The sequence below is a fragment of the Hydractinia symbiolongicarpus genome, chromosome 1 (assembly GCF_029227915.1).
Source record: "Hydractinia symbiolongicarpus strain clone_291-10 chromosome 1, HSymV2.1, whole genome shotgun sequence".
Lineage (NCBI taxonomy): Eukaryota > Metazoa > Cnidaria > Hydrozoa > Anthoathecata > Hydractiniidae > Hydractinia > Hydractinia symbiolongicarpus.
In genome coordinates, this window is record NC_079875.1 from 22,871,484 (window position 1) to 22,889,518 (window position 18,035).

Here is an 18,035-nt window from a genome sequence, read left to right on the forward strand (position 1 = left end):
CTTTTTAACGAATATCGCCTTGCCATTTTTTAACCTCCCGTGTCAAAAAACTGTGTATTGCATTGCACTGTTCTGCAAAGTAGTTAAAAACTAATGCGATGGAGAGTTTATTTTGGTTTTCAGGCTACGTTTATCATGTTTTCAAAGATTTCTTGCTGCCTAACCCAGTTTGCACGTTGTCAGGTATAAAAGACCATTTTTTAAAAAAAATGCTGTTTATTTAGACATCGCTATGGAGAGGTACTCTACTAGTTAAAAATAGCTGACGCCTGCCTAGCAGTTGACTTTTCATCTTCAAACATTTTGTATTGTGTTATTTATAGTTACTTTTGATTGTTATGATTGTATTTCAGTAGCTAATCTATATAGGCAACTCTTAGTATAACTCACTCGTGGCTTAACTAAGCACTAGGCGACTAAGAACTAACTGTTGCAATTCTGCTGGAATCATTGTAAACTCCACAACAGCTTTAACAAGAATAAAATCTGTGTTCTTTATAGAAATGAGTGACCAAATATTGTTGTATTTGAACCGCACTTTGAGAGCTTCAGCATAACGTCCCTTGTGACTGGCTCTTGCTTCTAATAATGAAACTTAGCATGAAAAATAATAAAAATGGTGGATAATGCATCACCTATAATTAAGGGACCCACATAACCTAATTAGATTTTTGGTATTGCATTAAATCAATCACTCTCAATGCTATAGGAGATTGAAAAGCCTTTTTTTAAATCATGTTGACATAGACTATCCATCAGTGCTTCAAATAACAGTCGGACACAGACTGTCGAAATTTGACAATTGACTGTCAGCATACAAAAACAAACAGTTAAATTGACCAGCAATTAAATGTGCCTTCCACAAGCCAAAAGATGCTCCAGAAGTTTGTGAAAAGCGGCAATTTTTAAAATATAATTTTTATCGCCAGTGGTTAAATTTAGCTTTTTTTTTCCTTTTTAAAAGTGTTTTTTATAAAGTGATTGTACTTTTTATTACAGATTCCTGGTAAAAGCAAACTTTAAAAAAGCCATAAAGTTATGGGGGAAGCTAAAATTATCCACTGTAATTACATATATGCAATACAGTATATTAAGAATCTGCAATTCTTTCTCAAGAGTACATGGGAAACCTTTACTGAGGGAGCAAATTGCCTAGTTAGTTTTCAGTATGTTGCTCAGGTGACCATATCCAATTGGGTGTTTACCAGTTGCAAATTCTAAAGTTCTGTAATGAGCGCACACCCTGACAAAAAAGGAGGGTCCACATAAAATAAAAGGCTATTTACCTTAACAGATTTTAGGGTATTAAAGATTAAATAATAACTGGATATTTTTCTCTTAACTATCTTATTTTACTGGTATTACTTGCAGTTTGTTTTTTGTATATTTTGCCTGAATGTATAGGTGTACACATGTCAATTATTGCGCCGTAGTTTAGTGGTTATAACTCTTGCACTTTGTGCAGGAAACCAGGGTTCGATTCCCCTTGGCAGTGATTCAATATGGGCAAGTGAATGATACCATAGCCCTGGGTTAACCCCAGCCATGTGATGAAAATTGGGGAGATGGTACACTGTGTGGGATGTTAAATGTGTCACAAAGTTGTCTGGTAGAGCGCGGACACTAATTGGGTCTGCGTAGCTCAAAATTAGCATTAAATACTCTAGGACTTTAAAACTAAGCCATGACTATCTCCTGGAGATAATAGACAGGGTATATTTGTGAGGTTATTGCACTTCTATCTATCATTCTTCTGGATGCATAAAAAACATTGCCACACCAAAATTAACCCTTTCTAATTCATGCTAACTCCTAGTCCACACAGCATGTTTTGCTTTCATTTTTTTTATTTACACTAGATTTTGTCTTGCAAAACTTTGCCCCACAAAAGTTTGTTCTCCTACAAAAATAATATGTTCTTTAAAGTCACCTTTTCGCAACATATAAAAATAAACAATTAATTTTCCTTAACCTTTATCTATATTACTAGTGATAAATAATAAAGTTATGGCTGAAGAAATAAAAACAGAAGATGTTATGGTAGAAGTTTCAGAAGAATCTGAAAATCATGACGATTCTGCTCAGAAGAGTTCTGAAGACAACTCCACAGTAGAGACAAAAACAGCAGAAGGAGACGGCGTAGGGTGTAAACTAGCTCCCGCCACTGAATATATCACATGGGATCGTTATGGCGCAGTTAAAATCCGGTTTTCTGATGACAAAAGTAAAATATCAGGACAACCAGCCATTTCAGTAATGGAGTTCTTTGAAAGAGCAGTAAAAAAGTTTTCAAACAGAACTGCTATGAAAGTTGAAAGAGAAGGAAAGTGGATTTCGTGGACCTACAAAGAATACCTACAAGACATCAAAACAGCAGCTAAAGGTTTTATCAAGGTATATATATGTATAAAATTTTATTCACTATCATTTTATAACCCAAACATTTCCAAGACACAGTGGATACATGGATATTTTGCAAAAAAAAAAAGATTATTTTTGTTTTTGCTTGTCTTGTCTTTGTTGATGACTAAACTCGGCCTCCACACTGCTAAAGGAAAAGCATATTTTTTTAATGAAAGAGAGAATTTCTTTAGAGATAATGCTGCAATACAACTCGCAAAATCCTAAATTGGGTGCTTGTTGGTAAGCAAGCATTTAAATATATAGCTGGCCCTTACTGGCCTGATGTGCAAAGTTGATGTACTGGGCAAAAAAGAAGTTAAAGGCCTTCACAAATTGGGTAATATTTAAGAGCAAAGTCCCCCACACCATACTTAATGGGACTGGACACAATGTGTTATGTAATTTATGTTGTAAATTTTTTTGTTACTTTGCATCTAAAGCATCTTACAATCCTGCATCAAAATGTGTATTTGAAAGCCCTGAGAAATATTGTTAACTTCGTGTAAACTAAACAGTCTAAAAAATGTACAGTAAATTCTTTAAGTTTTGTTTTGTCCCAAATTTTGCAAAACTTTTTTTTTTTAAAAAAAAACATAGAAAATAGTATTAGCCTTTAAATATTCGATTGTTTGACATAAAAAATATGCTGTGAAGTCTTCACAGCTATAGATTATATGAAGCAATTGTTTTCATAAGGAAGGACCTAATTAATAATCCACAATTAAGTATTCTACTGTAAAATAAAGGTGTTTAAAACCTGCAAAATGATGTGTTACATTAATCTTTATTTTTATAATTCTTTTATTTTAACTACCCTTAGAAACATTTCCTAAAATGTTTTAATTACAAAAACGGTGGAATGGCTAAAAAAGGTTTGCACTGGGGCCTTTTGAAACTTTATTATAAAAAAACTGTATTGTATATGACTCATTTAATTAAAAATTTGGTTTGCTGTGTAAAAAATATAAATAATACAATGCCTCATTAAAAAAGGTAATTATTTATTTTAAAAGCATTCCTTGATAATTCTTTTTTTTAAACAGGCTGCTGCACATTTGTTTCTTATAGCCTTCCTAAAGTAAACACCATTTTGGGATCACATTGATTAGACTTTCTCTTACACAGAATAAAATTATAAATAGACATTGCATAACATTCATGTCCTGTACCCCTTGGATAAAGGTATCTTCTTCACACTTTATAAATTTATAAATAAAAAACCCTCCACACTTTATAAATTTTACTGATTTTTTATCTTTTTTATCTTTTATCAGGAATTGTCACAGCTAATTATGTGTTTTTAGTTATTAATAAAATAAAACACCAGGGATGTAATGATTAATTGGTAGTTTTTTAAAAAAATTGACAAAGTGATCCAAAGTGATCTCACAGGAGAGCCTAGAATTTTTAATTTTTTTATAGTGAATATAAATTATACGATTCAATTCTTAATTCTTTGTAGTGAATTTTTATGTAAGTACCAGAAAAATTTTGAAAAAAGCTTGTGAGATTAGAATTCAATGACTGTGCAATGTTTTCAATTTAATCTAATGATTTCTCATACAATAAAATTTGCTTTTGAAATATAAACATGTCTGTTTCGGAATCAATATAAATTACAAAAGGTTCTAAATTTTCCAGATTTGAGCCAAAAGTAAAATCTGATCAATTCAATTTGTCTTCCTTTTTCAATTCCTTTAGCATTCTTGGTTATTGTTTTCCTGAAGTCGCACTTTCACTAATTCAAATTCTTTAAAAATCTAAATTTTTGTATTTTTTTCTCTGCTAATAGAAAATCAACCAGCTAAAATCCTCCTAAATTATTCTAAATATCCTTAAAACCTTATTTGCCTATACAAAGGCTTTAAATTTGTATGAGGCAGTCACAGAAAGACAAAAAGTATAATTATTACAAATGTGAATTTCTATGGATTTCCAACAGCAAAACCTTAACCCTATTTGGTCAGGGGGTATTTCTAAATTATTATGTCATAGAATAGCACAAAATAGCAGTAATAGATTTTTGCTGTGACATCGTTAACAGCTTGAAATTTGGCCAAAATACTACTATCTATCTAATTTAATTACTTTAGTTGTAAAACTTAGCATTTTGTTAAAAGTTTCTGATATTAACATTTAACATGTTTTCTGTTTTTTACATAATTTACATGAAAAATATCGGAAAACACCAAAAAATCTGATTTTCCTGATTTTAGGCAAAATCCAGATACATCAGAACTTTACAGACATGATTCCCTGTGAGTTTCAAGTTCAAAGGATAATCCTAATAAAAGTTATTATATTTTCCTGATCATAAGGATTTCATCGAAATATGAGGGATAGTTTTAAGTAATGGCCAATATCTGAAGCTCTAAGAGATATGGGACCTAAAAACTTAGCAGGCATGCATGCAATTGAGAAATGTATCCTAGGAAATAGCCAAGCCATGCAGCAAAAAAGCCTTAGTAGAGCAGAATCCCTCTCCCCCCCTATGCATCAGGCAGGGTTTAATTTGAGAGAAAGAATTTGTATAGTTACTTTAGATTCCTTATTTCTAATAAAAAAGAGAAAAGTTTTTTTAATGATTTTTGAAAGTTTATTAACTCCACTACTGAAGTGACTTCAAGTTTGGTCAAACCAGACATGCAATTTCTTACTAATTTGTAAGATTACAAACTAAAGTCCTGATTTCAAAAGATTCATTTATTATGTTAACTTTATTGTGGAGCTTAAAAAGCTGTGTTTTTGCAAAGCTTTCATATTCACACATATTTAAATAATGTGTAAATCCTCATTTTTAAGCAGTGCAAATATATTGTGTCATAAGTATATAAGGGTATATACACTTCATCATTTAGTTTATAAGGGTATGTATACACTTCATGAATTAGTTTGTAAGGGTATGTATACACTTTATCAATTAGTGTTGTAAAGATTAATTGATCAACATAAAAGAATTATGCCAAGGTAGCATTTGTTGGCATAATTAAAAAAGCATTCGTTTAGTGAAAACATTAACTTAAAATCTGAGTAAAGTCCCTATGATAGTCCATCATTATTTATATGTACAAAAGATAAAACCTAAGGTGATGATGTTTACAATTCTGTTTATCTAGCTTGGACTTGAACCTTGTAATGGTGTGGGGATTCTCGGCTTTAATTCACCAGAATGGTTATTTTCAGACCTTGGCTCTATTTATGGAGGGTAAGAGCTATTAAATGCACATTTCTATGGATCTTTTTTATTTCAAACAGAAGTGTCATGAGTTTTTGTTGCATAAATGTTTGATATGTAGAGGTTTTGCCACTGGAATATATACCACAAACAATGCAGAAGCTTGTCGTTATGTCTGTGCCGATGCTGCATGCAATATTGTAGTTGCCGAGAATGATGCGCAAGTTCAAAAAATACTACAGGTATACATCTATAGTTTGGCAGATTTCTTTGGGGATGTACGCAATACATTAAGACAAACCTATCACCACACATTTTTGTCAAAGTTTCCGAGTATTAACATTGAAATTAATGTTCGAAAAGTACTAAACTCAGGGTTAGTGAATGTTTGTTTGTTTTTTTAGGTTTGGGATCAGTTACCAAATTTAAAAGCCCTTGTGCAGTACACTGGAGAAATAAAAGACAAAAAACCAAACATGTATACTGTGAGTTATCTGATTCATTCTTAATCGTGTGTTGTGAAGTAAGCGAGATGAAACATGGGTTGGTGCTCTTAGAGGACTGGAAAATATAGCAAAACGTTTTCATTAAATACCAACTGTTTTTGTTGGTATAAATCTACATCTGTATTTGCTTGTTCCTCAAGAAAATGACTAACCAAAAGAAATTTGTTGCAGATACTTCAAGAAAATAAACAGTTTTTTTGCAGTTCTTTTTGCTAGATTTTCACCAGTGAGCAAGTGTTCATGCTTTGTTGGTAAAATGCTCTTGTTAAAAGTGAAATTTTTCCTTTGTAGTGGAATGAACTAATGGAAATTGGACGTCAAGAGAAAGACGATTTGCTTAAGGAACGAATAAATGCTCAGTCGCCAAACAAATGCTGCACGTTGATTTACACTGTAAGTAACACGAAGAAAATGTTAATTACCTCGCTATCGTATCACTACATTAAATGTTTTCATAAGTGTAATTATCAGTTTAATTATCATTAAAAGTGTGAACATCTGTGTTTAGTCTGGGACCACTGGAAACCCAAAAGGTGTCATGTTATCACATGATAATGTAAGTGGCTTATTTAAATGTTTTATTTATTATTAAAATGCTTTTCGTCATGGCCTACTAAAAAGTTGGCCTAAATGTTCTCTGTCGCAGTATTGTTAATAAGAAATGCCTTCTTTAAAATGTCAATGCACTGCTGCGACTCCATGATTATTGCTGTTGAATGCTGTCCTGGTGCTGTTGCAGGAGCATAGCCTGGTGTAGTTATCAGTAAACATATTTTGCAAGTGAATCATTTTTATAATGCATTTCGTGCTGCGGAAGTTATAAATGTTAGCTGACTTCACGTATTGTTTATTTAAAAAAAAACTTTTTCGGCGTGCTAAATCTTTAAACAACATAAATTATTAAAACAGTAATAGTTTCCGACATGTTTCATGTTCTAAATGTCTTATAACGTCTCGTATGATACAACCGTGATTAAAACAGAAGTTTTATTAGTGCACAAGCAAAAATATAAGTTAAGATTTGCAAGTAGATAATCAATAAACAATTTAAGTCTTCTAAATAAAAAGATTAAGCAAGATTAAGCCTCAGTCAAAATTCTGTTGTGTCTACGAAAAGGTGGGTGCATTGTTTAATGGCAAACATGTCAATGGAATAATACCATAATACGATAATTAGTTTATTTTTTTTGATTTTTTTTTGATTTTTTACCATGTAATATTGGAATTATTACTTTAGGTTATAAGTGCATGTGAGGGCGTTGCTGAACGACTTAAACCAACTGTCGACGTGGATTTAACAAACTCCTATGAGACTTGCATTAGTTATCTGCCTCTTAGCCATATTGCTGCGCAGGTAATCATCATTTTTGGTTTCTAAATATGATTTTCAAGAAGTTGATGTTCAAATGTTATTCTGATTATTTTCTAAGTTTTGTAAATGTAAATGCATGTAAATGTGTAACTCAATTTTACATGAAGATGTACTGTTTTGATGGCTTTATCGTCATGGTGATGGTCGTTTAACATTAAAGATCCTGAGAACTACATGCTTTGCCAGATGTTGAAATGTTAAAGTTAATTTGTATCGGTTTGATAAATAAGAAATCATCCATTTTTTAGATGACTGATATCTGGATTCCAATTCGTGGCGGTGCTTGTGTGTGGTTTGCAAAACCTGATGCGTTGAAAGGATCTTTAGTAAACACTCTCCTTGCAGCTAGACCTACACTGTTTGTTGGTGTACCAAGGTTGGTTTAACACGTTTTAATGTGTTTTTGTTTTCAAAAAATATTTCGTGTTTAGCATTAAATCACTGGCATATAAGACATGTTTTTAGTGGGTAATAGCAAATTGACGCCATTGACCTTTGCATGGAAGCTTCACCTTGTACCAACAGTTGTACATTGCCCACAACTGTTCTTACAATTTTTGAAAAGCCTAGCACAGCAATTTTTTCTGCTAGCCAATCAGAGTACAGTAATTCGCTGATTTTTTTTCGCTTGTTTTAATGGCATTGTTAGCTGTTTCACAAATATTTAATCAATTGTAGCAAATTTCATTTGCAGCTATCCAACGAAAAAAAATTGTCTTATTTTTCGGTGGTTTTTCACTTTTTTTCTTTTTTTTCTTTAGAGTGTTTGAGAAAATAGAAGAGAAACTAAAAGGTATAGGAGCAAACATTCATGGCATAAAGCGTAAAATAGCAGACTGGGCAAAAGGCGTGGCTTTACGTGGCAACCAGAATAAAGAAAACGGGTTAGTGTTCTTTTTTGCTCTTTTAAATCTTAAGCAGTTTCTTTAATATGTGTTTCCATAATATAGGGTGTATTAATCAGAAGCATTAACAATTTTATCTACTACACTATTTTTATAAGAACACCATTCGATGAGACTGCTAGTTGGACGAAATTTTTTGTATAAAAAGCATTCCATTTTCCTTAAGTTGAATCACACTGTTTCTCTATCACTCCGCATCACTCTTTTTTTCCAAATATTTTTCAGGAGACCTGTTCCTTATGGTTGGGGTGTAGCAAATGCACTTGTTTTAAAAAAGGTATTTCAGTTGTATGTTGTTTTTTATAAACATTTCTTTTTTTAAGTGTCTAAAGTACTGTCATCTACTTTAATATTATGTAAAAAATGCTTTTGATAGCAGGAATATGTAAAAACATTGTTCTTTCATGGAACGTCATACGACAAGTGTCCAGACTTTTTGTTCCATTTTTCAGGTACGGAAAAGTTTAGGACTAGACCGCGCAAAAATGGTATTCACGGCGGCAGCACCAATATCAAGACAAACTTTAGAGTACTTTCAAAGTTTGAACATCCCATTGTGCGAAATCTATGGTATGAGTGAAGCAGCAGGCGCTCTCACCTTATGTACACCTGAATTTTCACGAATCACCTCCATTGGAACTGTGATGGGTGTGAATGAATATAAGATTGGCAATCAAGATGAAGACGGCAGTGGCGAGGTGAGTCATGAAATTATATTAACTGCAGATTTATATTTAAAATTCGTCCAAAAGTCTTCTTAAAGTTAACGCGCTTTAAAACGCTAAGTTTATTTGTAGTTATGTTTCAAAGGACGGAATATTTTGATGGGTTACCTAAACAACGAAGAGAAGACGAAAGAAACGTTTGACGATGACGGATGGTTGCTGACGGGTGATGTCGGAAAGGTCGATAAGGTGAGACGCTCATTTTTGTTCTGCGCTATAGGATTTTTTTTTACGTTACGATCGTTCTGTATTTTACCTTTTTTAGGATAACTTTTTCTACATTACTGGCCGGATAAAAGGTATTTTTTTTCTTATATCGAGTTGTTTTAAACATATGCGTAAACTCACGTAAGAAACGTAAGAAACAAAGTTTAAATTTTTTGGAGCTTCAGCATATTGGATAAAATGGAGTTTATAATCTTTACGTAATTATAGCAAAAGTGAGGTTGACTTCAAACATTATGCAACAATACCATTAATCTTTCTTAGTATATAGTATGTATTTGTGGGAGCGGAATGATCCAGAATGTAAATACCCAATTAGAATATACACTTTCTTTCTTAAACACACCTTACTTGGTTTATTGAAAAAACAAAACAAAAACCATTAATTTTATCAGGATGCAATATCCTCCAAAATGCTTTTCAACGCCGTGCAAATGATCATGGAGTTGTGAGGATGGTGTTGTCTCCACGGTGTTGTCTACACCACGAGACCCATTTAAAAATTTTACATATGCGTTCTTCTTCCCATGACTTGCAATTTGCAGAGTATAACCTTAAAAAAAACCAATAGACCTTTAACTTTTTAACTGTTATGTATTCTGTGTGATTTTTATATAGAACTCATCATCACTGCGGGGGGTGAAAACATAGCACCTGTTCCAATCGAAGATAATATTAAAGCTCATTGTCCACTGATTGCTACTGCAATGGTGATTGGAGACAAGAAAAAGTTTTTGTCATGTCTTTTGACTTGTCAGGTACGACGACATGTCTCTTATAAGCAAGATTTTACCGTCTTCTCTAAAATCACTATCGTAACGCTTATTTAAGAAATCAAACCCGGAAGACAAACCTGTCTCGTTTATTCGAATCTGATTGTACATAGTTGACCTTCAGAAAGTTATTTTTTAATGTTCTCTTTCATTTAGTCGTTTTACGAATTTCTTATGAACCAAGCACTAACTACTTTATGATTTAAAAATTAGTCAATTTTTGACCTTGTCTATTGTGGCCGAGGAGTGTCAACGCATAAAATGAATTAGAAAAGGAAAAATGTAGAGTGAAATATATTCTATAACGCAACTGATGAAATTTGTCGGCCAACATCGTGGCCGATTAGTGTCACAATTTTTTTTGGTACCGTCAAATGTGATTTCAAAGTAAAAACAAAATTTGAAATGATTTTAATTTTAAAACTTGAAACGCAACTGATGACACTTCTCGGCCAACATCGTGGCCGATGAGTGTCACAATTCGGTACCGTCAAATTTTTCACAATAACAATTTTTTTTCATGCTACCATTTCCAGCTGTCCTCGTGGTTTCGGTTTTTCACACCAGCTGACCTCGTGGTATAAATAAGAATAAATAAACACTGGGTAGGGGAGGGAGTAGTAATTTTTTATTGTGTTGTTTTTACTGAAAATAGTAAGCATATTCTATATATTGACCCCCTTTTTTCTTCCTTCATGAAATAAAATAACGTCAAGTTAGCTAGCTAACTGTACACTCTGCCTCTACTATGGATATTTTTATATGCGAGTATAATAATAAACGATAAGAAGTGACGATGTCCTGGAAGAACGATATATGCTTGAAGGATTATCTGGAAAAATATGTGAGACAAAACTATAAAAGAGCTGAAATATTAGACTTTGATGCGGGACGAGGTTGGAATTTAAAAGTCGTGACGTTACGGCAATAAGCTGAAAAATCGGTCGAAGAAGAAGAAGGAAAAGAAAAAGACCGCTTGTTTTAATAAGATCTCGGATGTAATCAAAAATCTTAATAAATTAAACTCGTCAGAGAAGACGAAACTTAGCACTTAAGACTTGGGTGTTGGCCGACAAAGAAGTCATCGTATTGCCCTCCTGCTGCTTCTATAATAGTTTAAAAAAATCTTCAAATCTGCTCAAAATAGCATCATTCAGTCTAAGGTTTGCTAGTGGATATTCTCCACAGTTACAACAGTTGAAATTGGATAGTTAAACCTAAACATTTTTACTATTTTTCAAACCTTCAGCATCTTCACGTATATCCTCCAAGACTCCACACCAATACCAGGGCTTTTGTAATATCTTTTGAATTTACGGTAACGACAAATTTTATCATTGCAAACTTATAAGACGATAAATTTGTATTTTCACTTTTTTTGCACCATGACACTGTTAGGCCACGTCGCTGGCCGAATAATATCATCACTTTATAATGACTTTTACTTTGAACTTAAGTTTGAATTTTGTTTTCATTTTTAACTTAACTTTGACTTTGACATTTATTATAGATTTTAATTCGTCTTTGCAAAATTCATTTTACGCGTTGACACTCCTCGACCACCATACTTGTCTATAAAACCGAAATTAGTTCTTTTAAGTACATTGCAATAAACGGCTTAATTTCGTTACTTACTTGTAGGTTGCAATTGATCAAGACACGGGCTTGCCTACCGACAAACTGCTCCCGTCAGCCGTTCATTATTGTAGCGAGTTAGGTTTAAATGTGACGAAGGCACAGGAGGTGGCACCAGACGTGCCGGAAGTGCTTAGTAAAGCTATTCAAGACGCTATTAACGAAGCTAACAAGTCTGCTGTTTCCAACGCTGCTAGGGTGAGTAACTACACAAATGAAATTGTCGCTCGCGATATCGCGTGTGTTGTCTGCTTTATAGTGATAATTTGTCGTACGTGATACCAGTGATAATTTTATATAAGAGGCTTTACGTTTGTTCATCATGTTGCATGTGACTGATTTTTCCTTATGTCAGGTGCAAAAATGGAAGTTACTTCCGCTAGAATTTACAATAGCGGGTGGCGAACTAGGTAAGTGCTGTTGTTTCTAGATTTGGTTTTAGCCTGTTGGAAATGACTGAATAAGTCATATGATTCTTTTGGACACTCCTCTCCCCTCTTGAATAAGCACACCTGCTGGGTTCTTCCTCTAAATTGGAGATGTCCCTCCACATGGAGATGTCCCTCTACATGGAAATGTCTCTCTGCATTAGAGATGTAGTCCCCTATTTTTCTGAAAAACAAAAATTTGAGGTTGGAAAATGATAAGACGTAAGAACGTGCAGCTAAAAATGTTCTGAGAATGTAAGTTGCATAAATTGAAGGAAAAAATTAAAAAGCGAATTTAAAAAATGACAGGGAAATTGTCATGGTAATCACACGATGACCTATTTTTTCTTGTTTGGCGTTTTTTCTACAGTGCAAATTATATCGTAATTGCACTCTAGAATCTTAACTTTACTCTTTAAAAAATATTTTTACTGTTGTGTATGTTGCTTTTGGATTCATACCCATAGATATTTATTTTCTCGCGTTTTATGGTAAGTCAAAAAAAGATATCTTTACAATGAATCGAACTAATTATAAGTCGGGTAATAAAAAAATCAAAACATTGAAATTGACATCGTGTGCTACTCTTACAAAAATAGTTCATTGTGTAATTAGCTCGTAATCGAACGTTTACTGGTGCAATTGGAAGTATTCGAACTCCTAACGGACTCGGAAAATTAAAAGCAAAAGAAATTACTCGTTCGATTATTTCCTAATTCCACTCGTAAACGTGCGATTACATATACTAATTAACGGGGTAATTGTAATTGACAGGGTAATTGACCGTGTAATTGACGTGGTAATAGCCAGGGTTTTGGACGTGGAAATTGCCATGGTAATTTTTGTGGTAATTAACAGGGTAGTTGACAGGGCAAAGTTACGAAGTTTGTAACCACGTGTAGCAATTTTACCTTCTGGGTCATCCATTCCTTAATATGTTAACTGTTTTCCCAATTTCGTTTTTAAACATAAACATTTCTGTTGTTCGGAATAGAGAAAATGTTAAATATTTGGCAATAACATTTGTGACTTCTTACTCCATCTCGAACATATATTGTTGTTCTCTTCAAGTTTTTTCCCCTTTATCCTTTCTCAATCTCGAATAGATTTTTTACAATTCTGTTCATGGCAGTTTTTTTCCATTTCCTGAAAATAAAAAATCAAAAAGGCCATGCTGACGTCAGCAAGAGCTAAGTCCATTGAGAACACTGACAAGTTTAAAATGTGTGTCTAATATAAAAAGGCTGTAAATCATTGCTTGTGGGTATGAACATTTTTTTTTTCGAACATGATTGAAGTCCCTGGTAAGTTTACCATAGAAAGAGTCTGCGTTGTAGCAAAAAGTTTTGAAATACTGTCACAACAATAAAAAAAATTAAAATTCTTAGCAATGTTTGAAAATTAGCACAAAAATAACCTCAACAGTTCAATTTTTTTTCTTTGCAAGATAGGAAAAAGTCAACTTTCTTTCGCTTGTTTTTTTTTATTAAATAACAGTCATAATAAGTTATCACATTTTGGTTGTTTTTGTTTGAATAACTGAGAGTTTTTATTTTAGTTGTACTGTTAAGATTGATTTCGTCCAACTACTTTTCTTAGGTCCAACACAAAAATTACGCCGACCGCATGTCATGAAAATGTACAAAGAAACAATCGACGAATTTTACGCCTAACTGGAATTCTTCGAATGAAATCGTTCGAATAGTTAGCTTTAAGGAAATAATTTTAGGGCAAACATTCCTTTTTTTGGTATTTAATGAAATTTGGTATTTTCAATTGTTCCGTGTATTTTTTGTCATATTATATAATGTATTTAATTACAAAAATTCCGTAGCCAAAAACCTATTCTTCAGAACGAAAAAAAATGTATTTTAGAAGTTTTGTTATTTTGGTATAGTGAACGGCTACAATGATCTTTGATTAGTCTCTTTTGATGACAAAAACCTGATCCCTTTTTAACGGAGAATTCACAATATTTATCTTCCTTTTTATACACATGGTTTCGGCTACACATGAATTTATAACACCGTCAACTACGTGTATACCCCCAAAGGCTCTAATATGTAACACGTAAATCACGTTGTTCCACTTGCTTAGGTAAGTTACGTTTGCACTAGTCGTCCCACTCTCACTGGACTACAGCGTTCCAATATCAAGTCGTATCGCGTCATCACCTTAGAAAACCGTCAACTCCGTGCAATGGCCTCAGGGCTGTAATATGACATTTTGCCGCCCAATAAAGACCTTACACGTATATCACGTGGTTCTACGTGCCTGCGCAGATTACCATCCGCCTAGTCCTTTCAGTCTAATGTAATACGATGTACAAAGTCGTTTTCTTTGAAGCAATAGCTTTAGAACACCGTGAGCTACATGTACCAGTCTGTAAAGACTGTAATACCGCCTTTTGTGGTATAATGAAGGCGTTACACCCAAATGAAGTTGTTCCACGCGCCCAGGCAAGTTAACTTGGTTTAGTCTTTCCACTCTCAATGGACTACGACGTCCCAAGTCGTTTCCCTTGGTGTCATGGTCTTACAGCACCGTCAAATACGTGCACAGGCCTCTAAAATCTGTAATATGTCCTTTTGCTACCTAATAAAGGCCTTACCGGTAAGTCACATGGTTCCACGTCCATGCACATGTTACCATCGGTCTAGTTTTTCACTCGTAATGGACTACGACCTCCAAAGTCTTTTTCCCTGATGCAATAGCTTCAGAACACCAATGGAATGCGAAGTCCCAAGTTTTTTTCCTTGGCGTCATGGCCTAAGAACACCATCTACGTGTACAGTCCTCTAAATGATAATGCGATGCAAAAGTTTGGATACAATTAAAATTGCGGAGCGTTGTGGCATAGAAATTCGAAATATAAAGCTTTTGTCGATGGATATATGATCGACATGTACTTCCCAAAGTATAGATTAGCTGTCGAATGTGATGAATTTGGACGTAATGATAGAAATATTGACTACGAGGTAAAGAGCCAAAAACATATCCAACAAGCCTTGTTATGCACCTTTATACGATATACCCCTGATGCGCTCGACTTCTCAATATTTCACATCATTAACAAAATTTATTGCTATATTACGCAGTGAAGTTTCCCACATGTTCTTGTAATTCTCATGAAACTTACAAGAATGTATATGTGTCTACCATTCTTTCACATACTCAGGAGGTATTGCAGCATCTTCTGGAATGAGCATTAGCTCTTCTGCAACAAAACTACGCTCAAGCCCGTCCTTCAAATAATACAACACACGACTGTTACACTGTTGTACGATACAGTCCAGCCTACACGTTTTCTTGTTCCAAAAAGCGTCGGTTGCACTTTTTTTCTGATCTTCATTTTCCTCCCCCGGTTGAATTAGATAAAGGTATAGACCATTTTCAGGTAGCGGTTTCTCTTCGTGGAACTGTTGGCTTTTCACAAGCAGCAAGTCTTCCAGCTTAATAGCTTTTGACGGTTTCATACCGATCATTCCAGTCTTGGTGTTATTGAGACTCTTCACTGTAGGATAGAGGTTTTTTACCCATATGCTGCTTTGGTCCTCAGTAACTAACTCTTGAGCATCCTGAGGCTTGAAAAGTCTCTCTGCAAGGATCTTGCTATAGGACTCTACAAAGGCTGAAAAGGTGTCATGATATTTGGTTGCAGCACGCTTAATTTCCACATTTTTTGCTTCTAACAATTTTGTCACATCCGTTCTAAATACGCTAAAACCTTCCGTTATTGCACTGGAAGGTTTTAGCGTAAAGGTCCTGATTTATATATGTCTATACCCTATCTGCAACCTCCGTAGCTTTTTTCGTACGTAGAGGTCTTGCAACCTTGTAACGTGAAGCTACATCGATGCCTGTTAGGATATTTTTGTACGTGTTCTCATAAACTTTGTTATGAGGCATATACAATATTTTCCTGCTTTATCTCGAGAGATAGAGAAATGTTCCTTCTGGCACAGGCGCACATCGCGCACACGCGTACGCCACAGTCCACCACTACAAATCCTTGATCATCCAATACCATGCTGTTCTTATCCATGCATATCAAGGTAAAGTCCCTATGATGTTATGTTTATTCATGCATAGTCCCTCTATGTTTATTCACATACATCAAATCATACTAAAATGAGTAAAAATAATTCTAGCACACATGGAGGTAAAGTCCCCTGCATACTGCTGACGTCATCAAAAATCAACGCATGCGCAGTAAAGATGTGAACTGTGTTAGTATTGAGCAATATGAAATCATATGAGAATGAAAAATCTATGCAATAAAGAATGAACACACACACCGTGAAAGAATTACGGGATATTGCAAAAGGTCGTGGTTTAACAGGGTATTACAGGCTACGCAAGGCCGAATTGGTTGCTCTATTGGAGGATGTACCACATAGGTCACCTAACAGGGTTATACAAACAATCAGACCTATATATAACATCAGAGGATATGGACCTCTTCGAAAGACATGAACTGACAAAAAACCGTTCAGTTGTAGGGGATAAAATCCGGGAATGGCACAACTGGGTATTACCCCCATCCGAGATGGACCTATTCGAAAGACAGAAACTGTCAATAAATCGTTCAATTGTAGGGGATAAGATGCGGGGATGGTACAACTGGTTAGTGGACGCTGTTCCCAAAGCTATAAAAGAGGGAGTCACGAAAACATATGCATTATTCAAGCGTAAGGTGATGGATCTCTATAATAGGACAGCTAACGCGAGACCTACGCTTCACACTGAGGTCGAATAGGAGGCTGAGGAAGACTACCTCGAAGATATTCGAAATCTATATGATCAGCCAGGGCAAGATTTTACGCCTCAGGAACATAAGCACGTGTTGCACAAGACATTTAAAAGTTTCCGCGTTCTTGGTATAGGAGGAGCCGACGTCGACGGGTATATAAAAATGGTGCAACCCAACATGAAAACCTTGATTGAAGAGCAGGTAGTGGAAATGGGATCAGCAAAAGTAAAACTGTCCCTATGGATTATGTGGAACAAGAAAATAGTACTAAACTCGGGGGAGGTTAACGATGAGTACATCGAGGTGAAGAAAGCCTTTAATAGTAATATGACAGAAATCTTCCATGGTAGCGACGTGGACGATGTACTGGATAGGATGTTTGCTAATATCAAGACACACGTGGAACATCCGGCACTGCCCCAGAGTGGATTCACGATTAATCGAATTCTATAGCTTGATGTAGACTTTCATAAACTGCGGTTAAGAAGGGGTTCATCATATATAGAACTACCTAAATGGATAGCCTCAAAGAAGGCCATCATCAACACAGTGAATGAGGATGAGGGATGTTTCAAGTGGAGTATCATAGCATCCCTACACCATGCAGAGATTGAAAGGAACCCGAATCGAATATCACAAATGCATCGCTACGTAGACCTCTATAATTGGCAGGGTATAGAGTTTCCTACAACAATTAAGGAGATAACAAAGTTTAAAAAGAATAACACAGACATTGCAGTGAATGTCCTATACATAATGGGAAAGAAGATCAACACCCTGCGACGATCAGAGATCATCATTAGGCGTAGCAGGCAGGTGAACCTGCTGCTTATCACGGATGGTTCAAAGACCCACTACACAGCCGTCAAGAGTCTATCGCGACTATTGGGGAAGGAATGCGATGCACTTCTGCCTGAACTGCTTGCAGGCCTTTCCTACGGTTGAATCTCGGGATAAGCATTATGGCTACTGCAAGGACCACGAGGTGGTTAAAACTACGATGCCAAAAGAAACCGAGAAGTGGTTAAAATACAGTGATGGTCAGATGTAATTCAAGGCATCCTTTGCTATATATGCAGACTTTAAGAGCCTACTCATCCCGGAGAAGATGCGAGGAAAAGGAAAACCAAAAAGC

The 18,035-nt window shown here is 34.8% G+C and overlaps 2 protein-coding genes across 2 annotated transcripts in view; one reads left to right on the forward strand and one right to left on the reverse strand.

Annotated features, from left to right (window-relative positions):
* Positions 1 to 5,954, reverse strand: part of LOC130647013 (uncharacterized) — a 52,391-nt gene extending 46,437 nt beyond the window's left edge. Inside the window, exon 1 of the mRNA XM_057452728.1 lies at positions 5,945 to 5,954. The gene's annotated coding sequence lies outside the window, so the exon portion shown is untranslated. The remainder of the gene's footprint in view (positions 1 to 5,944) is intronic.
* Positions 1,974 to 14,060, forward strand: LOC130647004 (long-chain-fatty-acid--CoA ligase ACSBG2-like). The gene is made up of 17 exons (XM_057452708.1): positions 1,974 to 2,394; positions 5,520 to 5,608; positions 5,700 to 5,820; positions 5,983 to 6,063; positions 6,376 to 6,477; positions 6,593 to 6,640; positions 7,322 to 7,438; positions 7,705 to 7,832; positions 8,218 to 8,340; positions 8,587 to 8,638; positions 8,814 to 9,059; positions 9,159 to 9,275; positions 9,352 to 9,385; positions 9,930 to 10,069; positions 11,726 to 11,917; positions 12,075 to 12,129; positions 13,747 to 14,060. The coding sequence occupies exons 1-17, from the start codon at positions 2,008 to 2,010 to the stop codon at positions 13,818 to 13,820; spliced, it is 2,106 nt and encodes a 701-aa protein (XP_057308691.1). The 5' UTR covers positions 1,974 to 2,007; the 3' UTR covers positions 13,821 to 14,060.
* The last annotated feature ends 3,975 nt before the right edge of the window (positions 14,061 to 18,035 follow it).